The sequence below is a fragment of the Pseudopipra pipra genome, chromosome 2, assembly GCF_036250125.1.
Source record: "Pseudopipra pipra isolate bDixPip1 chromosome 2, bDixPip1.hap1, whole genome shotgun sequence".
Classification (NCBI taxonomy): domain Eukaryota; kingdom Metazoa; phylum Chordata; class Aves; order Passeriformes; family Pipridae; genus Pseudopipra; species Pseudopipra pipra.
Genome location: NC_087550.1, coordinates 25430628 through 25456736, shown reverse-complemented (window position 1 = coordinate 25456736; position 26109 = coordinate 25430628). Strand labels below are relative to the sequence as shown.

The following is a 26109-nucleotide window of genomic DNA, read 5'->3' as shown; positions in this document are numbered from 1 at the left end:
CCTTGAACTGATTTCAGAACAGAGAAAATGTATTTGGGAACAAGTCTAATTTCACACGGGCTGAACGCTCCGGCGACAGAGCTGCTCTGCAAAGGCAGTGGAACATGCTGTTGTAGCAAGCTCCTGTAATCAAGGCAGCAGGGCAGTTAATAAGATGTTTTGCTACAGAACGACATAAAACCTCATCAGCTCAATCTCTTTCATCAGTGTGTATCACTATGAAGGATGATGAGGGTTGAAGAAACCCCAAAGAGAAAGGTGAGTCAGTGTAATTCCTCAGGTCCTTGGGAACACAGACCAACCAAACAGCACACAGGGTAGAAGGATGAGCCCTGAGTGCCTCCAGCAGGATTTAGCTGGGCAGGTACAGCACTGCACTAGTGTGCTTCTTCTGCAATCCCACTTCTGACTGCCCTACTGGAAACAGTGTATGTAGGGGATCAGTCACACTATGAATGACCAACGCAATTAGACACACATTGTGAACTTCCTTCAGCAGAAAACAGCAAGATTTCAGCAGCTCTTGCCTCAGGGAAGAGATCCAGCGGCCTAAACCCACAGGTAGGCTGATATATTTCCACACTAGAAGCAGAAACAAAGGTGTCTATATTCCATGGAAGCTTTCCTTTTGAGGAATAGGAAGATTTTAGGACAGCATGACACAACTCCAGGCTAGAGCACTCTGTGAAGCTCAAATGTTGACCCTGTGCTCTTCATTTAGAAAAAATTCATTCTGGATATGTGGGGGCATATTTGAGCAACAAGATCAGAGGCTTACAAATGCAGGCCGGAGTATGGAGAAGCTTATTGCTACTCCTTAGCCTTCCACACACTCCTTCACTAGTGAACCCAGTCCCAGTGGCACCAAAGGACACTGACAAGAGAGCACTCATCAGATTAAATCAGTAAATACTGACAGCCTAGAGATCGTAGTTTTCTAAGCAACGAGTTCAACAGATAAAACCCGAAGGAGCTGAGTCAAAAGTGGCGTCACCTTCCACCATGCAATTCTGTTTCAGCTCTGGTTTGTATTAAGGATAAGGGCTCATGCACCATCTAAGAAACAGCTACACTGCTGCCTCCAGTTCAGCCGGGAGACAGGCTGAATGCGTTCCCCTTCCACAGAACATGTCTGCATCTACTTCCTTTTGTGAGTGTGTGCAAGCCACTAGGTTTCTCAATAAGGTATTGATAGTTCCTGCAGGGAAGGTACAGGCTTTTCAGACAGCTACATGATTTGAGGAAGCAGCTGCTCCTTTCCTGGATTTTTAAATCACAGTTCAGCAAACATCCACAGAAATGGAGATGGGTAACAGGGGTACAAGGAATTCTCAAGAATACTTTTACCATACAGAACTGCTATTTCTGAGTACTAAGTTTCTCTTGATTAGATTGACAGAGCATCAACCAGCTCACAGACATCTGCAAAAGCTATACTCTGATTCCAAAGGCACGCAGAGGCTTCCCCATCAGCTGGTTCATAAAAGGCAAGCCCATGCCAGAAAGGAGGACAGTGTCCTGGTTTTCTATGGGATTGAGTTAATTTTCCTCCTAGTACCACTGATGTTTTGGTTGTTGCTAAGTAGTGCTTACTTTAAGTCAAGGACTTTTCATTTTCCCATGCTCTGCCAGTCAGTGAGGAGTTGCAAAAGAAACTGGGAGTGAGCATAGCCAGGACAGCTGACCCAAACCGGCCAAAGGGATATTTCATACCATAAAACATCATATCACCTGGGGGGAACTGGCCAGGAGCCACAGATTGCTGCTCAGGAATAGGTTGGGCAGCAGTCAGTGGGTAGAGAGCAACTGTATTGTACATCACTTACCTTTCTTGGGTTTTATTTCTGTCTCCCCCCTCTTCATTACAACTGTTTTATTTTTTCATAATATAATTAGTATTATATTTTACATTACTTAAGTTATTAAACTGTTCTTATCTCAACCCACAGGTTTTACATTCTTTTCTGATTCTTGTCCCCATCGTACAGTGTGTGTGTGGGGGGTGTGACTGAGCAGCTGAGTGGTGCTTATTTGCCAGCTGGGTTTAAACCACGACAGCAAAGCAGACCGAACAAAGCTCTCAGTACTTTATACAGCCCCAGACAAGATGAACTCTCCCAGCCCTGTTTCTCATATCCCTGCTGCAAGGATGAACAAAAGGGAGAAGGACCCACTCTCAGACATCTCTAACCTCAGAAAATCAAGACTGTACTGTAGCCCAACTTTCAGAAACGTGTAAGATCAGTAATTACCACGTGTTACAAGCCATTCATTTTCTTGAGCTGTCTAGACTAGCAAAGCTCTAGGGTGGGGAAAGAGTTTTCACTGGAGAGGAAAGGAATATGTTTAGCACCCTAACTAGAAAAAGGAGGGTTTTCTCCAGCAAAATCCTTCCTACATAGTTTCTGAGCCATACAGACAAGTACTGAACTGTGGATGACAGGCATCATCAGAGTCCCTATCTGTAGGGACAAACTGAAGCCTCAGCTGCAAATCCAGGCCTCAGCCTGCAAAACTATCAGCCTTTCAACTGAAAAGTTATCTGCTGTTGTGCTCCCCCACCTTTGTTTCCCTTTGTTGTTGCTTTCAAAAGTCTGGAGACAGCATTCTCACCCAACTTCTTGCATTTTCCCAGGCTTGACCTTTCTTGAATATATACTGCTCCCTGCTCTTTATCCATACATACTACCATAAAGCATTTGCCCTGCATGACAACCCTTCCTACCAGGAGCAGCAAAGCAGTCAGTGAGCTGAGACTTGGCACCACACTCATTGGGACTCCTATTTAATTTTTAACTCCCCCTCCAAGCTCTTGAATCGATGCCAAAGGGAACGATCATTTTGGCAGTCAAGTCTCCCAGAAGAAAAGTTACAGCCAAAGTGCTGGGGGTGGGACCAAGCCAGCCTATTAATAGGCTGATTATAATATGAATTTGGGGAACTACTCCCAAACATGCTCACCCTCCTTGGACCCAGGGCCCGCGGGGGTGGAGTGGAATACCTAACTCAGCACTTTCAAGTTTTTTTACTGCATTTGGAGCCAGGAAGGGTGGAAAATCCTGTCTGTACCCTGCCTCACAAAAACACAGTTTGCCAGAAGGGCGGCTGAGCTATTGTTTTCTTTCCTTCTCCCCCAGAAAGCATGCTCTCCTCATACTTCCACAGCAGCTCCCTCTGCCTCATCAGAAAAGATCTAGAATTGGAAAGCTTCCATCTTGGATTAAAAAGGTTGATATCAACAATTTTCCTGTCCAAAAAAAAAAAAAACAAACCAACAAAACAGAGCTACTCCAAGAAGCAACACTGAACAAGATAAGATAGCTCAAGACTCTTCTTACCACCAGCTTCTTCAGAGCATGCTGGATGCTGAGGAAGGCAAACTCCATGGATTGGCACTGAACAAAACTTCTAAGATATTTGAGAGCATGAAGAGACAAAAGGTTTTGATTTCAGGACACTGTACCTGTTAAAGACTGTCAGACTGCTGTACCTGTTAAAGCATGCTTCTTCCTTCCATGTGGCAGCTCAGGACCTCTCCAAGACCCCTTTAAAAATGCTGGAATGAGGCAAGCATGCATGGTAGCTAAGAGAGCCCAAAGGCAGCAACAAGTGGTATATGCCTATTCCTAACTCTAATGACAGTTCGAACCACCTCTCCATCACGGCCACAAAGCTGCTTCTCCAGTCTTCTTGAAATGCAAACTGTTCTTGTGTGTTTCCACACTTTCCACACCATTTCAGCCCCACGCCTCAGCCAGAGACTCAAACAGAAGCACAAGGTAGCCCCTTGTGACCTTGACTGACATTTCAACAACAAGCACGTCAAGACTTTCACAGAAACTCTGCAATATGCTGCAAAGACGTTCAAAAGTTCACATATTTTTCATGTTTCATATAAACATCTCACAATCCTAAGACTTTAGAAGCTGAAGGAGATACCAGTTACATTCAATTCTTACAGAGTTTGTCACATCCAAGCCACACTCTGTATCAAGATCAGAAGCTCTTACCATTTACACACAAGTGTAGTGGGAGTAGGAGAGAGAACGAACTCTCCCTAAGCTGGGAGACCCTTGGCCACTGATCATACCTACAGTTTTAGCTTTGCATCAGTAGAAATGGAAAGACACGCAGGCTTCAAAACACATGTCAATACACATTATACTGATTTGTCAGAAACTAAGGGAAAAGCAACACTAGTTTACCATTATCAGACACGCTTGACGAGACTCTTCCATAACACAAGACACTGAAGCATCTCTGTGCTGCATGGCTTGGATTCAATATACCAAACACAACTGAAATCAGCTGGCCAACAAATGAGAACTTACCAGTTTTCATACATCTCAGATTTCACCCTAGGGTTTACATCTCTTTGCTGCCCTAGCATCACCCAAAACATTTCAAAAGCCTTGCTGCAAAGAGAAAATTGGACAGAACATTGTTTCTAACACACATGCTATTAAATTTTTAGGCCTTGACTCTCAAGCAAATTCTTTGCCTCCATGATGGCAAGCTAGACATGCAGACTTTGGCAGGCATTGGATCTCAATTCCTCTAGCACAAACCCACAATTTACCACCAAGCAACCAGCGAAGTCTCTCAAACCAAACCTGCACACTGTGTGTGTGTATATAGGTATATACATACACATACTGAGCTTTCTCTGCAGAGTTCACTTGTGAGACAACTACCTCATCACACCTCAAGGCACAAAGCTGTGGCACAGAGGAACTCTTTGATAGTCATCTCTCCATCTTCCTGGTCTTAAAAGCTATGCTGGATCACTTACCACAGAGGAATTAAATTAAAAAGAAATAAATGATTTCACAAGAAAATCAAATATTAGTTTATTTTTTTGAAATCCTGAAAGCGACCTTTTACTAAATCAATGGGAGCACTTCCATTACAGAAGAGGAGCACTCCTTCACATTTTACAGAGAAGGAAAATACAGGAGAGTCCAGACCTAGTTCATCCAAAAGGCCTCGAGTTCTTCCATTAAGCTAGAAACAATATCCAGGAGTCAGTTCCCAGACTTGAGCTTCAACCACTAAATCTGCTTCAAAGCAATTCCATTGCTAAGCTAATGGCTGCAGGAGACTATTCCTACATCCACTTAAACCAGCAGATGCTAATCTCTTCATCTGCCACAGAAACGCATGCCATAGGGGTCTGGACAGGATAAGCAGAACAGATGTTGAAGTGCACATACAGTCTGGGGAATCATCTTCAGAGCTCAGCTTCAGAGGACACAGGAACTAAGAGATTTCTGGAGAGCTTCAGAGGACACAGGAACTAAGAAGATTGAGACACTGTCCTTTCTTGCACCATTGCTGAGGGAAGAATTAGAACCAGCAAGAAGGTGGAAGAAGGTATTTTGTACCTACAGATATTGCACAGGTCCAAGACAGTCCCAGATACATCTGACCCAGCAAACTGATCCATACCTAATGACAAAAAGAGCATCATGCTACAAAACCAAGCCAGGAGCAGCACAGTACTGCCAAAAAAAGCATCCGCATGTGTCCCAGTACTCATTAAAAATACTACTGCTAAATGCCTGAACTGCTGGGAGACTTTGGCTGCATCAAAGCAACTGCTTTAACAGAACTAAACACTATTTACCTCAAGCCAACACAAAACTGCAAAACACTGCCAGTCTTAAAAGCAGGGAAAGAGCCCCCAGTCACTGGAAGCAGCCTTCAGATCCCATGGGGTAGCTACCTGGAAAAGCCCTTCACGATAGTTGCAGCCTGTCACAGTAATAGGCTTCAAAGCACAAACACCTGAACACAAGTGTTTCAACTGGCCACAAAAGGCACACACGTGATCCAAACAACCACATTTGACCTGACCCAAGGGACCTTTACATAGATTCCTTGCAAGGGTCTTACCTGCAAGGGCAATGAGGGAAAATGGGTATTTCCAACAGCACGTTGGATTGCTGAATGCTTTCTCACACAGGGACACTTACTTCTTCCTTCAGCCCCTGCCACATGGACTGGCCTGCTGTCAGGGGGCTCTGAATTATGGTCTGCACAGCCTGAAGGGCTGCTCTCAAAGCAGAGCCTGGCCCATGCAACCAAAAAGCACAAGCCAGACTCACAGCTCTCCACTTCCCTCCAATAAGGAGACAGGGTAAGAAGCCTAGAGAAGGATTTTGAAGATCTCATCAGGCGTAGCCCAATGACCATCCTAAGGTCGTGACATCAACTCTTTTCACTTACAGAAACGCACAGGACTCCTCTGAAACGAGGACCACCTCTCCCACACTCAAAGAGGGGAAGAGAAGTTCAGTTTGGTAACTTCGGAGGGACTCTAGGATTCTTCCAGGGGAAGATTCAGAAACCAGCGATACCACATACTCAGAAGCAGTTGCTGCTTTGCGCTACAGCACAGTCACACTTATCTACGACGCTGGACCTCAAGGGCTTGTACCTACCTCAGGTGTCCCAGGCTGTAGTATCGCGACTCTCCGTCCGTTGACCGAACCACCTTGACAGTGAACGTGGGCTGCAGCTGCCGCAGCTCCAGCAGCACAATGGCCAGGTAGTGAATGAAGAGCAGAGCATCCACCAAAGACACCGCGTACTGCACGATTCCTTGGTAGTTGGTGTCCTTCGAGTCCAAGATGCGAACGCCGTAAAAGAGCCAGTAGGAAAACACAAAGAGGAATATGAGGACCAGCAGAAGGGCCCGAAACACGAACACCCTTGGTAGATCTGCCTTGGGTTGGCGAAAAAAAAGAGCCCAGGTCCCAATCAGAAGAATGAGGAGTTTAAATGCCACAGAGATGAACAGTCCCTCACAGACAGTACCACATGGCTCCAGATCATCTCGCCACAGGATCTGGGGTAACAGAATGAAGGCAATGGGGGTAAGGAAGACTAGGAGTCCGAGAACAGCTGCCACTGTTAAGCCCAGGTAACGTTTGCAGTCCAACCCAACGCTGTCTTCCAGATCCTTACTGATCCGGGCAATGTCCTCCTGGGAAATACTGTGCTCAGAGGTGCCTGTGATTGCTGTCGTGGTCTCACCCCAGTTGTCATCCTGAGGGAGGAAGAGATAAATAAAAATAACATTGAAACAATCAGGCTACTCTTTCCAGGTGTTCCATTTTTCTTGCCTGGAATGATTGCTATGACAGCCTTAAGTCCCAGAAAAAATATATAGCAAAATCAACACCTTCAATATATTGAATAATCAACTCTGACAATTAGCAAAGGTTTGGAAACAACAGCATCCTGCCCAAACCAGTGCCTATAAACATTAGGTGTTAAAACCCCCTAACTGTAGAGCAGGTAGCTCAGCTTCCTGTGCCACTCACTGTACCCCAGAGGTTCCTCTTCCAGCATGCTTAACAAGTAACATGATATAAATCTTGGAAACTGTAGTAATCATCAGTTCCCATGTCCAGGGCAAGGACTAGCATTCTTCCAGCCCACAAATTCTGCAGTGCAAGTGCACCACAAAAGCACCTGGAAGGGAAATTTTCGTTTCAGTGTTTCAAGCCAGTTGTTGTTGTTACACAATCAAAAACATGTTCACACATTATTTTTCCATCCGTAACAGAAGCAACCACACCTCCAGCAAGTTCCTCCACTTCACTGTCTTTTATTCTCCTCTACAGTAGTACTGCCCTCAATAGCTGACAATGTAATAAAAGTTTAGTTAAACCAACAAATTACAGAGGATATTTTCAGGTACAGGGCTTTTAAGTTTAGAGGATCCTAGACTGCCAAGTAGCTCTGGTATTACAATCCAGGACATTGTCAGACGCCACTTATCCACAAAGAAGCTTACCTGAAACACAGTCACCACATAGGCAAGATTCAGATTACATTACGTTTTCTGAAAGTCTCATTTCTTCCCTAGCTAGCATTAGAGAACTTCTGCAAGTTGGTTCTCCCATCCCACGATGCCTCCAATTACTCGTTCCTGCTGCTGGCAGAGCCAAAGAGTTAGACTGGCATGTATGGATTTGACTCACAGCTGCTGCTGGAGTGACTCATGCACATCAAGACTCCTGATGCTTCCCACAAATGCAAGAGTGGCAAGGCATGTGCTTTGTTGCTTGGCACCTGACACCTTTGTAGCTGCAACGCTCATTCAGAACCAAAGGTTTTTTCTTTTCCTCCTACCCTCCTCAGTGTATCTTCTGTAGCCTGTGTCATTAATAGGATTTACACCTTCTCCCAGACTTCTGCAACTACACATCAAACAATCTGTTTTAAAGACACAGGCATCATTTTAAACCTTTACTCACTTCTTTAAGAGCCAGAGGAAAGAGTCTTCAAGAGTCTTTGGGAAAGGAATAGACTGACGCAGCACATCTACTTTGAACAACTCTAGGGATTTAACTTCTAATGCACTCCAAGACATGAATACCTCCCATGCCTAGAGCAGTAGGGTTTTGAGGCAGACCAACCACAAATAGTCAGCATCTTGAATTAATATGAGAGGCTTTTTGAGTTACTTCTCACCAAAGCAGAGGCTCCAGAACAGATATCTGCATTGTAGTATGTCCCAAAAAGCGGCATATTCCTACCACATTTCCCTCTTTACCAGCATCGCCAGTAAAGCAATTTAAGCATGTCAACTATTTTATGTTTATGCATTAAATAGTTTTGCAGAGTTTCATCCATTTGATGAGCTGCAAAATTGCGCAGAAAAGAGAAGGGACAGAAACCAGAGCAGCTTGAGGCTACAGCCCAGAAGACAACAGGCAACAGTCACAGTGTACTGCTTATAACTCTTCCCACTATAAGTGGCACAAGCAAAATTGTGCAATTATATGGAAACCATAGACTCATAGAATGCTTTGGGTTGGAAGGGACCTTTAAGATTATCTAGCTCCAATCCACCCCCCCCGCCATAATTAGGGCCACCTTCCACTAGACCAGATTACTCAAAGCCCCATCCAGCCTGGCCTTAAACACTTCCAGGGATGGGGCATCCACAACCTCTCTGAGCAACCTGTTCCAGTGCCTCAACATCCTCACAGTAAATAACTTCTTCCTAATATCCAATCTACACCTTTCCTCTTTCAGTTTAAAGCCATTCCCCCTTGTCCTATCACTACGTGTTCTTGTAAAAAGTCCCTCTCTGGCTCTCTGGTATGCTCCCTTCAGGTACTGGAAAGCCACAATAAGGTCACACCAGAGCCTTCTCTTCTCCAGGCTGAGCAACCCCACCTCTCTCAGCCTTTCCTCATAGGAGAGGAAATATGAGTCTAAATTTCCATTGGTACATGGTTGTTGGACCTAACTCAGTGCCCTCTGCTCCCTAAGAGAAAAGTCTGGTTCATGCATCAATTATTTTGCTTTGGCTTTAATTGAGGAGTTCTGTGTGAAAACAAGGGCTTAAAAATTCACCAGTGCCTTTAGAACTATTCGAAATAATAGCTGGGACTCGTGAAAACAAGCATCTGATTACAAAATACCAGTACATGAAGTGAGCACACCAGTAGCTACATGAATACTGCTAAAGTACCACCATACACACTTTGGGTGGAAACTGCACAACAATATTTTTTTTTTAAAGGCAGAGGTGGAACCCCACAACCAAGATTTAACACATCCCAAATCCAGATAGGAGATACTGAAACTTCTTGCATTTTATGTCTTGCAGCATCAGCCATTCTTTGAAAATGAACATGCACCTTCACATCAACTAGTAGAGCAGAGAGAGGTACTGGATCCATCCTAGGTACAATCTAAATGCAGCACTATTCTAGTCTTTATTTAACCCCATGTTCCAAGTTCGCCCTCCTTCACAGCTATTTCACACTAGTTTTACAATTCCTGACTCCTTTCCATATTGGAATTCTGATTCTAATGTACTTTACATAAATACTTAGAGCAAATCCTGCTTAAAAACTAAAACATACATACAGGTGGAAAGGGTTGACCTGAATAATGCACAGTGAGATGACAGAAACAGATGTTTCTGTAGAGTTTGGCAGGTGACACTCTGGAGACAGAGGCAAATTAGTGCCCAAGGAGTCGTCACATCAGCACTGGTGCAGTCAAAAATAATGCTCTCAGAAAAAGACAAAACTATTTGAGACCTTGGCTTTATGCATGAATAAAAGGTACCCATTAAACAGCACACAAGCAATGCTTTTTTCCTACTCATGAGCCAATAAGCCACGTGTTCTGCTCCACAAAACACACTCCATGTTTTCTTTCACAAGCTCCTTACCTGGCCCTCCTCTGCCCGAGAGGCATCATTCCCAAGGAGCGGCTCTGCAGGAGGTGTCTGGATAGTGACGGACTTCTCAGATCGACTGCCATCTTTGCTTCGTGGCGATTTGTGTCTGTCCCGACTCCTTTTTTCAAAGAGTGGAAGAGGAGAACAACATTACCAGTTACTGAAATGTGCTACAACTCTACCTGCAACAGGTGCCCTAAGCACTAGGTCATAGTCAAGCTTGCCCATCTCTTGATCAAATTTTACTCAATCTATGACAAAACAAGCTTTAGAAGAGGTAGAGAGGGACCTTGCCCTGAGAGAAGCCTACAGCCTGGAGGTTGGGACAGACTACCCTCTCAGTGATAGGAGAGGGAAGGACAGAGGTACACGCCCACCACCTCATGTTCTCTTAAAACAGCATTGCATTCTCCAAGCAACTGGGAACTCCATTTGGGATCTACTGGTTTACACAGTTCTCCACCTACAATAAGCTGTCTTACAGGGACATGCACAGCTAACACAAGGAACTAATCAATACAGCTTTAGTTCCTTCAGTGTAGAGTCTTGTCATCTATGACCTGAACACTGTAGGACAATTGGTGAAGTTTATTTCCAGTGGTTAATAACCCCAAGCTGACCTCTTACAAAGAAAGCAAGACCATCAAGGGTACCAGGCCAGTGTTTACTTTCAGAGTACCCTCACAGCTTCTCATCTGAGAATGTCTCAGGATGAATTAAGCCCTACTAATCGGCTCACCAATATTTTCCTCCCCCTTCCCACATGGACAGGAAAGCAGACTTTGCACCGGAGACCCTCACTGTGCTTAGGGACTGGCTTAATCCTCATGAGCATCCCAGCTCTGCTCTCTCCACTGCCTCTCTCTTGGAATAACCAAAGCCCAAAAGTATCATGGGATGAGACTTTTTCCAGTTTACAGTAAGAGGCTGTAGGATTTTTATGTTGTTTTTGGAACTCTGAAGGCATCTTTCCACATTCTAAGTTTAAAAGGGCAATCTGTATTGGGGGGAGGTGCTAAAGAAGGGAAAAAAGGCAAACAAGAGATGTTTTACTCAATAACTGGACTGTGAGCAAAGAGACTTCATTTCATGGAAGAATTCTTTTTCCAACCACACAGGGTAATTGCTTCCGAAATGCAAAATTGTTTTGGAACAGCTCAGTAACAAGCTGAAAAGACTGTAAGTGGCACACATTTTGCATGTAAAACTAATGATGATGCAGAAAAGAAAAAAAAGTTTCTATATAATCAGAAGTTTCAGAGCAGATGGGTTTTGAGGCTGTTGAACTACCACAACAGGACTTGCTATTCAAGTTCAGAAAAATCTGACTTCTAATCCAATCAATGCTGATAAAGGAACTTGTTGCTGACTCAAGTGCCACTCAAATTCTATTTAAAAAAACCCCAACACACTATCAACAGAGTAGCTAGGAGGAAGGTGGGGAGAAGCAGGAAACATTACACAATAAAGAAATGGCACCAGAAGAGAAAACAACCAGCAATTATCAGTTTTGGAAGTCTAACATATCTTCTCCCCAGAGACTGTACTCATCCCTTGTACTTTAAGAGCATAGTTAAGTGATATTTTCATTCTATTGGCACTGTGCCAATCTTTCTAGCCACATATAACCCCAGCATACATCCAACAGGTTGAATTAGCAGCTGCCAGTCTCCTCACTGTGTTCCCTATGAGGACTTTCCACCTGTATCTTCTCCAGAGCTGTGGCCCCACTGATTTCATCCTGGCTTACAATTTTTTTCCCACTGGACATGTCCTAGCTTACAGCCGTAAGTAATTAAAAATAAACATTTCCTTACCCTTGTCTGTGAGCTTTTTTGGAGTGACCTGAGTAGTGGGAGTATCCCGAATATGTTGATTCTGTATCCATTGCAGCAGACATTGGGTCTGCACAGAAGGGGCACAGATTTTATTTAGAAAGTCAGTTCCTGGTGCTCCTGAGGTGGAGTCCGTGGTAAAAGTGCTTTCCTGGGTACTCTTTGCTTCGCAGTCATCAGTGAGATCTGGTCCTCAGAGACTGAGCAAGCTTCACTTTAAAAGGAATCCGATCAGAGGGGAGAGGAGGAAGGGTGCTTGGCTTCTTACAATTGACCTAAGAAAAGAGAAACAGGCATGGAAGTGCACTCAGAGAAAAGCAAGACATCATTCCTACTGCAACAATTCCCTCACTCTGGCCGCATGTCACCGCTTATCACACTGTGTCCGATTCACAGACTTGTCCTGGTTGATACCTCTCTTTCCAATCTAGTGAAATGTATGCATTTGTAGAGCTTTAAATAAACTCAATGGATCTCTGTTTTGCAGAGTCTAGACCATTCCTCTAGGTCACCTCTAGGACAGTGACTTGGAGAAGGCTCAGCAGCCTGGATACCAAAATTCACCCACAGAAAAAGGACCAGGTTTGGCTTTCACACCCCATCTCTTCACCTCTGTAACATACAGCCCAAATAACCCCAGACCCAGAAGGGGAGCATTATAGCCTATATATAGGGGAAAGGGTGGGGGGAGGGCACTTTCCTAGAAGAAATGCAGGGGAGGATCAGACCACCATGTCTGAACCTGCTTTGTTTTCATAACTGCAAGGTGTGCCCATTATACAAGCATTAGTTACTATACAATCAATGGCACTGTGAACACCTCCCTCTCTTTGTAACCTTTGCCTCCAGAAGCTAATTTGGGCCTCAAAGAATTCAATTTTATTAAAAATCATATCTATATATACACATACTAATAACACTGGGGAGAGTTGATTAGAGATCACATCTAGCTTATATGGGCCAACACTTCTTACACCGTACTTTCATCTGGAACAGTAGCTCAAGTCACATCTGTAAAGGGCAGAAGAGGGTTATGATTTTTGGAACAGGAGCAGAACAACATCAGAACAATTCCCAACCGCAACATGTTAAAAACCCTGAACCCTGTGGGGAAGAAAGGTAGACAACAGCCCACTTTCCAAACCCACCATCCTGCATTAGGCAAGAAGAGAAATGGAGGGGAGGGGAGTTATGGAGTTAGTCAGCGGTTTGGGGAAATGCATGTAAATGGTGAAAAGGGAAGAGCTGCAGCAATGGACAGAGGTACCGTGGTGCAGCCCACCACTCCTTTGGCACACAGAAGCATTCTCACATGCCTTCTGCCCAGACAACTGCTGCCTCCAGTCAACACAGGACTACAGCCGTACTTTCAGAGTGGGCAAAAGACCACTTTAACGTTAAATTAGATCTCTGTTATTTTCTGCTCACAGCACTTTTCAAAGCTGTGAGCAATAAAACAGGCACTGCTTTCAGCCCTCTCCCTCCCAAAAGACAGAGGGACAAAAACAGAAATCGTGCTTTGGCCAACTACTCTTGCCAGCCATAAGACTCCTCCACTAACACCTCCAGAAAAGCTTGTAACAGAGCAGAGAGCTCTACCACCACAAGCTGGGCCAAAGAACAAAGCCTCTTCCCCATAAGGTTTCTTGGCTGGTGGTGCAATCTGCAGAGAACTAAAGAAGCATTCCCCCTGCATCTGGAGCTGCAGGTATTTGCACAGCACTTGGGCTTGCCAGGGCTCTTGGAAAGGAGAAGGCCGTGGGGATCTTTTGTGTACCGGAATTCTCAAGCTCTAAGGGCATAGCGTGCCTTCAGAAAACTTAAAGGCAGCAGAGAATATAGAAAGGACAAATACGGATGGGAACCTAAGGCCTGGTTTTGGGAGGAAAGGAATGAGGATGGATTTAAACATAGAGAAACATAAAGCCAAGGCACAGCACAGTTTGGAAAATGGCATCATTACTGTAACAAGAATAAAATCTCCCAGCCTAGGACGTGATGTTAACAGTTGTTAACTCCCTAGGCTTGCACACAGCCTGTAGCTTATGGCTCCAGCAATAGGCTGGGACTCATTAAAGCTGATTTTTACCTCTACTGTCCTGCTAGGCAACCAGAGAAAAATCTTTCCTCTTTGTTTATCTTTCTCTGATAAATGAGGGTGAGGCCACCACCCCCTACTTCAAAAAGCACTATGATACCAACAGAGGAGATGGCTACACAGGATTTTGCAGTCATTAGGCATTACAAAACAGAAACACCCTCAGCTGAACAGGTGACAAGTATTATAGTCTTAAACCACAGTTTGTGATGTTACTGGGGTACCTTTGAGAACAACCACTAGCTTCACAGATACACACCACTGCATTATATGAATAGGAAAAGCAAGGAATGCTGCTGGCATACATGAGTAAGGTCTAGGTATTTTTCATAGGCCTCTAGGAAAGTATAAATTCCCAGCCTTTTCCTCTAACCACACAAAAGAATTTTCCCCCAAAATCCCAGATAAAAGAACGAGAGCTGAGACAGGGACTGGGAACAGAACTTCTCTTCCGACCCCTCTTGCCCAATCAGCACAGGATCACACTTCTCTGGAGGCATCAGAGAACATTTCAGCAGGTAGAGGCTGCTGTGGAAATGCACGGGCTGCCTACACAGGAACCATGAACAAGCAGTGCCCATCTGACCATACATGAAGCAAGGCAGTGCTGGGCACCAGGCATGGGAAGACCAACACAGGAACGCCAGGGCAGGCTGGATCACGCAAACTTTCATTTTCTGTATAAACAAGAGCAACGGTTTTGACACAGCTCTGTGAAAAGTCAACAAGGCGGCCCCCAAAAAACATTAAGTATCCTGGATCACTGTCAAAAGCAGTAATCTTAGAGGTATTTTCCAGCCTCAGTGATTCTATGATGAACTCAGGGACTCCACACCTCCTCCTTGCCCTGACCACAGGACACACTAGTGGCTAAATAGATATTCCTGCCAAGGCACTTACACAGGGCTGCCAGGAACAAAATATGTCTGCCCAATCTCAGCTGGAAAAAGCAGAAGACCACTGTCTAGTGCCCAACCAAGGCTGACTGTCAAGGCTTCCTAGATTTGCTCAACAAAGAATAGTCTGGACTGCTAGCTAGACACTCCGAGCAGGATGAAAGGAAGAAACCAAGGAGGGAGGAGTGCAGTCCAAACACACCCTCCTCATAGCCTAGCCCAGCAGGTTACCCACCTCCTGCTGTATTTTACAGCAGGAAGGGGGAGCAGCCTTACCCCAGAAAAGCTTCTGAAACTACTGTGGAAGAGGTAAGGAGGGAATCAAAAGTCAACTAACATGCTAAACTATGTCTCTGGGTTGAAGCTCTTCCAATGACATAAACAGAAGTCAATCCTGGATTAGCCACCACCCCAATAGCCTGAGCTCCAGTGACAAGCTGTACATGTATTCTTCATAACACAACCATATCCACACTAAGCACAGTCTTTAAACTAGTAAGTCACTTAATGATTCTTACCCTGCCCCTCTGGGCCAGGACAACTGCGCAGCAACCCCATCATTTGGGGCCTCATCTCTTCACAAACAAGCGTGAATTGAGAGTCCTATTTAGCCAATTGAAACGGCTTCACAAAAGATCATTACATCTCACAGGACTCCACTGAAGGCATGGCCTGTTTGCAGAGCTTCTGGCCCTGAGTGAAACAAAGCTCTTTTGGCCTGAGGGTACAGTTGCACTGTATTTCAGCGTTGACAAGAAAGCTGGTGTAAGTAGCTTCCACCTCCGCACCACGGTTCACCACTCTCGGTTGTGTCAACACAATTCTCAGCAAGCAAACAGCACTGCTGGAAAACAAAACAAAAAATCCCTTTTCTCCCCCCTGCCACGCTTTTGTCTTGGATCCTTTCCGTGACCTAGTTCACAGCACAGCCCAAAACATCAAAACCAACACCATGGTGAATAGCAGCACAAGCAAGCAGCTAGAGGGGAGATGGGAACGCCTCCTCCGTTCCAGTCACGACAATTGTATAACTGCACACCCAGCACTTTGCTCCCAGTGGGGCCAGCACTCTCACTTTGCCTTTCCCTTACTCACTGATAACAGAAGGAGGCCAAGTACTAGATGGAAAACAATGGTAAGGACTCTCCAAAGGAAATTTTGTGACCCTGTTCTAGCAAGGAGGACTGCTGCATCCTGCACAACAGTGAAGAAATGCAGTTACCCCTGAATACTGCAGAGATCACTGTAATTACAGTTTCTAACAGCTACAGAACTCATTGTAACTCCCTCTTTTCATATACTCATAAATCTCAAGAAGAGTTCTTTTGAATCGCTATTTTCCACACTGGAAGCCCAATCCCATTTCCAACGAAGTCTGCTTTGTGATCATCTTCAAGGGAGCACAGTTTGGCTCTCAGCCCAAGAGAAATTTAAAAGAGCAAGTTACATCTTTAAATCAAAGAGAGCAAACATGAACAAGAACACTCTTTTACATCCCATGCTTTCCCAATGGATTTTCCCCTGTGAAGTTGAGGCAAATAACTCCAAACCAGCTCATCTTTGAAATCCTTGTCTGCACAGTTTCAATCTTACTCCGTTTAAAACTTGCAATCAATTAGAGCTGATTTACCAGCCCGGTTCATGAAGTTACATGTATTTGGAAGTGCCATCTGGAGCACAAGCAGCCACAAGTGTCTGTGAGGATGTGCGCACACTCGGCTCCAAGCGCTGTCAGCCTCGCTTGTTAAACAGCACCAGCTGTCTATAGGGTAATGGATGCCCACGAGCTATCGCGCCGAGAAATCTCTTTTCTTCGTTTAGTGGAATGAAGAGCTTTGCAAATTAAACACACAGAACCCCAAGCGCTGAGCTATGGGACAGCGTTAGGATTCAAGACTAAAAACAATTAAAAGACGGCTAAGCAGTGGGGAAGCCTTCCAACTCTGGCACTAGCTTGGCTGCACGGTACTGCTGCAGCGTATTCCTATTATTCACTTCAGGAAAACGAGAAGTTGCGTAACCTGCTATGTTCAACTGCATATATAGTAAGACCTATGAGCAATGCCACAGGAACCTCTTGCTTTTGAACTTCCTGAGCAGGCCCCAATCCAGCAACTTGATCTGTAAGCACAGAAGTTCTACTTGCAGAGCCAAGAGATTCAGTTTTAACGGCCAACGAGCTTTGGGAAACAAGGTTCTTACAAAAGTTTCCTATTTATGTTTGCATGTCATTAAATAAGGTTAATTTTGGCCTTTTACTCTGCGGTGATGGCTCTTGATTTGCAAGCCCCTTATCTAAAAACAAAAAATAAAATGTTCAGTAGTCAGCAAATCCAAGCCCTCTAGCAATAGGTTCTCTTTTCTTTTGCTCCTCAGAGACTCCTTAGAAAGACTTTATAGACCCCTTGGAATTTCCAGCCCCTAGGTTGACAATCATTAGTCCATGACGTGGATATTTCAAAAAGAAAAGTCACCTCATTTATTTATCCACCTGCATGTTTAATCAGAACGTGCAACAACACAGGTCTGAAAACACAGCAAAGCTGTTTCAATTGACAAGAGAAATACCCAGGCAAAACCACCACCCAAGAGAGCGGTGTTTTCAGGCACTCAGCCCCAGCCTCTTGCCCCCCTGTTACACACTGGAAGTTGGGAAGCTCTCTACGTATGATCCATCAGTGCAGCACTTCCTGGGAGGATGTCCTTTGCCCACTCCAAGAGCCACATCTGTGCTGTCCAAGTTTCTGAAGCACAATGAGCATTCAAGTCTATCATGCAAATTATTCCTCGTGTGCCATCGTGTCAGACTGGTGAAAGCTTGCACTTCCTTGCCCCTACGTCTCTCCTGTGTTGCTAGATTTTCAAGTGCACCTCTTAAACCCAGAGCCATGCAACACGACAGAAGGTATTGTGGCCTCACCCTCATACTAGAGCAGCACCTGGGACTATGCACAGGAATAGCTTTCCATATTGACATTTAAAGCCCTACAGCCTTACTGAAACAAAGAAAAGAGTCTCACAAGACACTTCAGACAGGCAGCACCTGTACCTCATTTTCAAAGCTTACTTTTAGCCACAGCATGAAGATATTGAGATAGCATTAGAACTATAAACTGCAGAAGGTTTCTCTACTGAAGGAGCACCCCCTCCCCTTTAGGATACTGCATATCTGCCTGGATTTTCTATTTGAATTTAGAATGAAAAAGGAGTCTACAGACCCTAATCAAATCCCCAGTACACAGCACAGTGGGACTCCACAGTATAGAGTCTCTTTCTCTCTCTCCCTCTTTCTGCTCAAACCTGTACAAAGCCAATGCCATACTGTCCTTGCAAGGAGAAAAGGAAAAGGTGTTGACCCCTGAGGAAATAACTGCTGTTTTTCAATTTGACCCAAATCAGAAAATTCTGAAGTACAGGGTAATGAGAAATTAAAAGAAGTTCTAAGATAGTTTCCACATGGGTTCATTTTCTTCTTCCCAGTGACCATACCAGATACAGAGAAGCATGACACTGTTCCCTACCAGCAGAACTGAATGTCACAGTTCTCCACTCAGGTCTGCCTCTCAGGTCCCCACACAGCACAACAAGCCCTATAGCAGCAAAGCCACATTTCTGATTCCATTCTTTGCTACAGTTTTCAGAGGTGGGGGAATGAGGAAGGCAGGCTACAATAACAACGTGACATGCAGTTTTGCTAGGTCTTGGTAGCATTTTCCTAGTACCATATCCCAGTCTCCCAGTAACAGTAAGCCCTCTCCAGGTGGACATGTCCATAAGATACGAGCCACCAGGTACACTGTCACTACTAATCAAAATGAAAAGGTCAGCAGCAACCACCGAGAGCTGCCGGTCAGGGACTGTGGGCAGTTAGACACTTGCCTGGGTGGTTTCAGTATAGTCTGGGATTGTTCCAAAATTTCAGCTCAAAGGGAACATTTTTAAGGGAGGCTTTCTGTAAGACTCTATTCACATTTATTTTTCAAAATTAACAACTGAAGCAATCACCGAGCCAACGCTGGTCTCGCAGTTGCGGCCAGTTAAACAGCCAAATCCCAACGGAGGAAGAGAGCCAAGCATGGTCAAAACGAAGCTCTTCAAAGGCAGAAAAGCACCGCTGAAGCTCTCTTCTCCACAACTCTCCTCTCAAAGTCAGGATGAGCTCACAGACAATGATATCACAGAATACACTCCATAACATCCTAATTTGCACTTCCAGCCAGTATGACTCGATTTCTTAACTCTTCCTAGCTGCACAGATCTTGTGGGCAATTCGTTACTGACAAACTCAGGGCCAAAAAATCCCCACTGCTTCAAAGAGTAGTAGAATCGCTAAGCCTGTCTCCCCAGATCGAAAACCCTGCCATCAAGTCACTTATGCTTTCACAGACTCTGCAAGAGAGAGCTCGGCCCTTGGCATAAGAGAGTTAATTTAGCATCCTGACAGCGTTCTGAGCAAGAAAAACGCCAACCTTATGTTATTTCACAGCAGCTCTCCAAAGCACGCCTGCCTTCCCGCTGGTCACTTCTGTACCCCCTCCCGTGCTGTCCAGCGGGATGAGCCCAGACAGGGAGCAGTTTGTTTTACACGGCGTGGGCAGGCAAGGCACCCCTCAGCAGAGCCTTCAACCCAGCGTGGATCGACTCGTCCCGGCGCATTCACAGCGCACGGGCTCCTTCCCAGGCGAGGCTTGGCAGCGAGAGCGCTGCCCGCCGTGCGGGGCTAAGCCCACCGCCCTCGCCGGCACCGAAGGGCTTATCCCGGGATGCCGGGATCTCTCCCACCCGCGGTATCAGGGCCAGGACCCGACGCCCCAGCAGCCCCGCGGCGGGCAGGGGCACAGCCCCGGCCGGCGGGAGGGAGGTTCGGCGGCCACCCCCGCCCGCCTTCCACCTCCGGGCAGGGGGAGCGGGGACGCGGCGGGCTCCCCCCGCTGCTGGCATCCCCGGAGCCTACCTGGGCTCTCAACCCCCACCGCCCGCCCGGGGACGGAGTCCTGCCGCCAGGAGCGGGAGCAGCGCGGCTGCCCCGGCGCTGCCCCCGCCGCCCCGGGCACCCCGGAGCAGGGCGGCGGCGGGGTCCCGCCGGCGGGAGGGCGTGGTGGGGGGCAACAGCGGCGACCCCCGCGCTGCACCCCGCACGGACGGACGGACGGACGGACGGACGGGCAGATGGACGGACTCACCTCCCTCCCGCGGCCGCCCCATGCCGCTCCCGGCACCGACCCGCCGCGCCGCTCCCCGCCACCTTCCCCGGCGGCGGCCGCCGTCGCTGCTGCCGCCGCCGCTGCTTTCCGCTTCCTGTGCCCAGCACCGCCCCGCACCCCCGGCCTTCCCCCGCCGGAGCCACCGCCCTCCGGGCGAGGCTTCCCTCCGCGGGAAGCGCCCATCGTCGCTCCCACCGGGATCCAAGCTCGGTACTACCCAGACTGGCGCTCATCACACCCGGGCTGCGGCGTTCCCCAGCCGGCCCCTGCTTCAGCCGTCCCTGGGGGGGACCTGCGGCACGACCCGCTACTCACTGCCCGAGGCCTTACTTGACCCCTGAACCTCTCGCTCTAGTTCAGCCTCCTCTGCATCTCGGGTTATACGCACCTTCCGTCGCATCTGCCGCTGCCCCTCTTCCCCATCGCCCCTCTTCCTGCTCCAGGTGCCCGGTTCCAGAGCCCCCCCAGTCCCCCCGAGGCTCTACAGCTCTCCTGCACCCAGCCTTGCCCCTCTTCTGTCCTTAGGCTATCACCCTGTCCTCCAGCAAAGAGACCAGTCCCTTCGAGCTCTCCCACCCAGGACAACTGTGTTCTTGGGCTTCCTCCAAGGCTGAGTGTATTGCTAGGCACTGTAATGCCCAGCCTTCGGGACGGTTTGGTCTCTTCCTCCACCCATAACCTGCAGCTGCAGTGTGCTTTGCCCCTGGTCACAAGAGGTCTGCAATGAGGAAGGACCTCCTGCCCTTCCCAGGGAGAAGGGCCTGGTTTGCTTGAAGCCTGCCCTGGGCACCAAATTCCTTACACACTTGCTCTGGGCAGGTGGGAAGGAAACAGGAGGGTTGTATGTCAATGCAAGTATGTAAATGTTGCTCCTTTTTCATTTCACCTTTGGGTTGCCTTACCCTTTAAAAATATTTAAGTTTTTGGGCTGTACAATGAACCAGCAGGTGGGAACGTATGAAAAAAATCTAGACCTCCTAGATTCCAGTCCAGCACTTTGAACTACCCAGGCCATAAATGGACAATGCAGAAGAAACTAAAGTTATTCCTAACAGATAGTTTCTGTGTTGCATTATTGTGGCTTCTGTAGATGGCATCTTTTACTTTTCCTCTTCACTTTGCCCTCGTTCTGTTTTTCCAAAACAATGTCATGGTTTTATTTGTGGTGCTTGTCCCTTATTCAACATGCATGCCCCATAGAATGACTTTACAATGGAACAGTCAACCAGGAATTACAAAAAACCTTTCCATATCACTCTGATTTGGTAGTTACATTACCTCCTATTTTGCATGGCATACATGTTTACCCAACCTGGTGACTGACTGGAAGAGTCTGATATGAAGTGATAGGCTCCATCTTGTATTATGCATCAACATGTGTCTAAACTTGCCCAAGGCATGAGTACTCTGCTGCATTCCAGGCACTGGCTCTGCCCTGGGAAGTGTCTGATACCCTGTTGAAAGCTGCCTTTAAGCCTCACTGCCTGCTAATGGCTCCCCACCTCGACTGTCACAATGGCCTTGCTTATTCCCTGCCCAGAGGTGGGGGAATGTGACAAAAGCCAACAGAGTACAGTTTATGCAGGCCATGCATCTGATGCAGGGGAGCGACTGTACAAGGAACAAGGTTTTACCTGTGCCGTGTGGGGAAGAGGACAAATGGAGGTACTGCCATACCTAAAAGGCTATGGAAATTCAGGGGAAAACTTCAACAAGGGAAAGGGGCCTTTATCAAAGGTCTTTACTAGACTTCTTTGAAAGCAACTAAGAAACTCTATTTCTTCTCCTACTATGTTGCCCCAGCAGCTGCTCAAGAAGGTTTGAGAGACTTTCTAAATACTAGTTTCATGGTCTACAGCAAACAGGACTTGTTGCAGTACCCCACAGAAAGGAGATTGCTAAGAGATCTAAGCTGGGGATGTATACAAACCTCAGTGAAGACCAGCACTCATGCACCACCTGGTGCAGAAACCCAATAGATTCATTCATGAAGCCCACTTACATCCAACCAGGTCAAGCTACTGCCCAGAAAACTGGCAAAGGAGGAATACACTGAAGATGGGCTCTGGGACAGAGTCTAAGATGCTGTTACATGCTTATCTGTCATCATCTATTTAAACCTCTGAGACATGAGGAAATGTTACATATGAGTCAAGCTACTTGTGTGGTAGGGTCATAGTTCAGAAATTTGCGAAGTGCTATGCTCCTGTACACTACTGAATAGGTAAGATTAGAGTTATTTAGGCTTTTTTTTTAAGGTACCCAGAATGGATCTCATACATTCACAGGAGAATTGTTTAAGTTGGAATGCGGTGGTCCAGTGTCCCCACTCAGAACAAGGTCAGCTAAAGCAGATTGCTCAGGGCTGTGCCAAACGGAGTTTTGAACATGTCCAAAGGCAGAGTCCACAACCTCCCTGGGCACCATGTTCCAGTGTTTAACATATGCATAGTAAAAATGGTTTTTTCTCATGTTTAAAAGTAATTTCACATATTTCAGTTTGTACCTGTTCCCTCTTTTCTTTTCACCACATGCCACTGAGAAGAGTCTGGTTCTGTTTTTTCACCCCTTTCCAATTGGTATTTATACATGTTGATACACATTTACACACACTGATTCCACTCTGAAACCTCTTCTCAAGGCTGAAAAATCCCAGCTCTTTGTGTGTTGGATGTTCCAATCCCCAAATCATGTTAGTGGACTCACTCCAATATGTCCATGTCACATGTGGTCTCTGGTCCAGAGTGTGCTCTGTCTGCTTGTAATGCAAGACACCTTCACTGCTCAGTTCCCTTCTGTTTTCGTTTTTTTCCCATTCCTGCTGGCATAGTGGCCAGGAGATGTTTTAGGAAGGATCTGTAAGTGGTCAAGTAGATGGACCAGCACTGCTTTATGGCACGATCTTAGATGCACACACAGATAGATGAGAAGGTAGGACACTCATATGAAGCCTGGCCCAAGCTTGATCTGTTTCATGAAGTGGCACACAAAAAAAGGGACATGATGTCAGATTCTTCATCCCTTTCTGCAGTGGACTTGCATGAGATCATAAATACCTTTGATTTGTTCCTAATTTGTCTCTCTTCTATGAAAAAAAAAAAATCCTTATCATGTGAATGCCAATGCTGTAACCTCAAGTTCAGTGGAAGTAGCAGAGGAAGGCTAGTAGATGTCCCTGCACTTACTTCAACAAATAAGTCAATAAAATAATTATTTTCTGCTTAAGCCAGCAAAAACTGAGACTTTTTCAGATTTTACAAGAAGCAACTTCTGACTTCCCTTAACTCTCCTTTGGCTTGTTTTTTTCAACAGTAACATGACTAACATTCTCATTTCATATGGCTCCTTGAGGGGATTGTTTGTGTCCTTAGCTTTGAAGAAACCCACAGGGACATCATACAAGTGCAATTAGGAACATTCTTTTCCACGAGGATCCAGACAGTTTTTGTCCTTATCACATTTTCTGAAGATTCTAGGTGCCTTCCCACAAGTGCAATATCTGACCAGGGCCAAGATGGGTGGATGGTTTGGTCCCACATGAAAAAAACTCACTGACTCATTCATGCAGGATATTCAAAATTATAAAGGCATCTGCTTTTTAGAGGAAATATCCATATGCAATTCTACTAATCCAGCTACTGCATTCTGCAGGCTTGTATTTTTCACTCTGAAAAGCATGAGTTGTACAGAAAAACAGGGAGAGATGGATGTTTGGTCACAGCTGTGTTGAACACAGGTTATCTTGGATCCACTAGAAGAGGCACTTTCTGAAATGTGGACATTATCCCTTCTTATAGCAAATTCCTTAAAGTTTTGAATCACCCTGTTTTATATTTTGATTTACTGATCACAGTGCATGATCAACCTGCTATCCAATGATTATAGCTAAATTCTCTCTTCTAGGATCATATATTGTAAAGTTATGGGAGTTTTCACACAACTTGACATGTAGCTTACACTTTCAAATCATCTCTTGGCTCAAAAGTTTGCTTTCCTTTTTCCTCCAGGACCTTACATTCACTTATTTTTAAATAAATCCATATGCTTACCCTTATATTTTTCTACTGATAATTTTTGTGGGCCTGATTCTGCTTTTCTTGGAGACACATACATACAGTATTTTTGTTAAGATACTGAGGTCAAATTTGCTGTAGATTTTCTCCATCACCTTGGAATCCAGTCTTTCCCTTTTTCCCCCTCAAAATCCAGGCTCCACCTTCCCCAAAACACAGTGACATATCCAGATAATTTTTGTCAGTGACAAAATTCAGTGACAAAACCACATATCTACACATGTCCATGAAAGCTGATTGGTTTCTCAGTTTGGTATGGTTTATACTGTTTCCTGAGTAGAACGAAAAGATCATTTTTAAGTTGCAGACCACAGAGATTCCTCACCAACAACAGAACTTGTGTGTACAATGCCCTGAGAATCAGAGGCAGTGCTTTGTCAAGAAATATAAGCATGAGCTGAGCCAGCACAAGTATAAATGTCACTCTGAATTACAGCTTGCTTTTATATAGCATCAGCTGGAGCCTCCAGCATGGGGTGCAAAGTTTTTCCTGAGACTGGATGCCACTTCATAGGTCCTATCTGATGAAACTGCTTGTAAAGCCAATCTGAACTGTGCATGATCTTTCTCTTTGCTGCTGACCTCAATCTAGCAGCACACATCTAAAGTTTAAGTAAACGTGCAATGACAGATATGCACGAGGAGCCACATTTCTCTTATGCTGCAGATAATCTCGTTCAGAGGAAGAGAGAGGCCAGAGGGACATGACTACAAAAGAACACCTTCCTTCCCTTTTGGAGTGGTTGCTATTTAGAAAGGGAAAATGCGTAGTACTGCACAGCTGAAGAAACAGTATGACACATTTATTTTGTATGGCAACTTCTATAAAAGCTACTGAGCCCCTTATGGAATTAATTTTCTGAAATACACGATTTCTGCCCAGATAAAGAGAAATGGTGGTGGGTAGCAAATACTAGAAAAACCTCACTTGGCTGAGATTCTGCAAAGTCCAATTCAGGATTCTACTGCATTCTCACTTCCATTTCAAAGCAGAGAGAAGTAGAGCTTTTCTTTGGGTTTGGCAATTTAAAGAATATTAAAGATTATTGTTTAAAAACCCACAACAAAATCCCCATACTCCAGAATAATTTCCTAAATCAATTTAAAGGGAAAAATAATCTAGATTTCATCTGTACAGTCAAAGAGGACAAGGGAGGAAAAAAGAATGTATTTTGTTTGACTTGCCCCTGAGTTAGAGGGCTAAAATCTATCACATACCATGACTTTTCTCTGTGTGCCAGGTACCTTGCAGCCCCCTACAGACCTTATGTTAAGGGGTAAAGGACATTAAAAGGCAGGTAGTCATGCCCTCCTCTCCTTTATAACTCTAGTCAGAGTCATACCAGGGTGAGTGGCACGGGACAGAGGCTGAGCCTCATCTTGTTGAAACAAAGGAAAGCATGAGGCCTCAAACAGGAATACTTGGCCATAGTGGTGGCAGACACACTACTTCAATCTGTTCTGGGGGACTCAGCCACAAGACAAATCCTGCCCCAGTGTAACTGCATGGAGGGCAGAGAACCTGTAGGTGAGCTAGAATTTGGCCATAAGTGTGTGTGAAGCTGAGGAACAAGACTGCACACGCTGGAACACTTGGGAATTAAACCTTTTAAAGAAGGACAATACATACACAGGAAGAATAAGAGGTAGAGGAACAGAGTCTTGAGTCTGCAGACTGAAATTATGTGTTCAGTCAATCTGCCAAAGAGAAAAGCATAATTGGTGTTTCAATGCTGGCAAAGAGGGAGCGTTTTTCCAGGCTGGAGAAGCACCGTGCGCTGCTGCAGCTG

At 45.6% G+C, this 26109-nt stretch overlaps 1 protein-coding gene across 3 annotated transcripts in view; it reads right to left on the bottom strand.

The window, feature by feature from the left end:
* Nucleotides 1-20325, bottom strand: part of VANGL1 (VANGL planar cell polarity protein 1) — a 46807-nt gene extending 26482 nt beyond the window's left edge. The window contains exons 1-4 of one of the 3 annotated variants that reach the window (XM_064644421.1): nucleotides 20226-20325; nucleotides 12031-12323; nucleotides 10205-10331; nucleotides 6444-7051 (exon numbers count right to left, since the gene is read on the bottom strand). In XM_064644421.1, the coding sequence (XP_064500491.1) occupies nucleotides 6444-7051; nucleotides 10205-10331; nucleotides 12031-12113 (818 nt within the window). In that variant the 5' untranslated portion in view covers nucleotides 12114-12323; nucleotides 20226-20325. Of the gene's footprint in view, nucleotides 1-6443; nucleotides 7052-10204; nucleotides 10332-12030; nucleotides 12324-18921; nucleotides 19036-19996; nucleotides 20058-20225 lie in introns of those variants that run through there. The other 2 variants (XM_064644423.1, XM_064644422.1) reach the window with 2 other exon arrangements.
* Between the last annotated feature and the right edge of the window lie 5784 nt (nucleotides 20326-26109).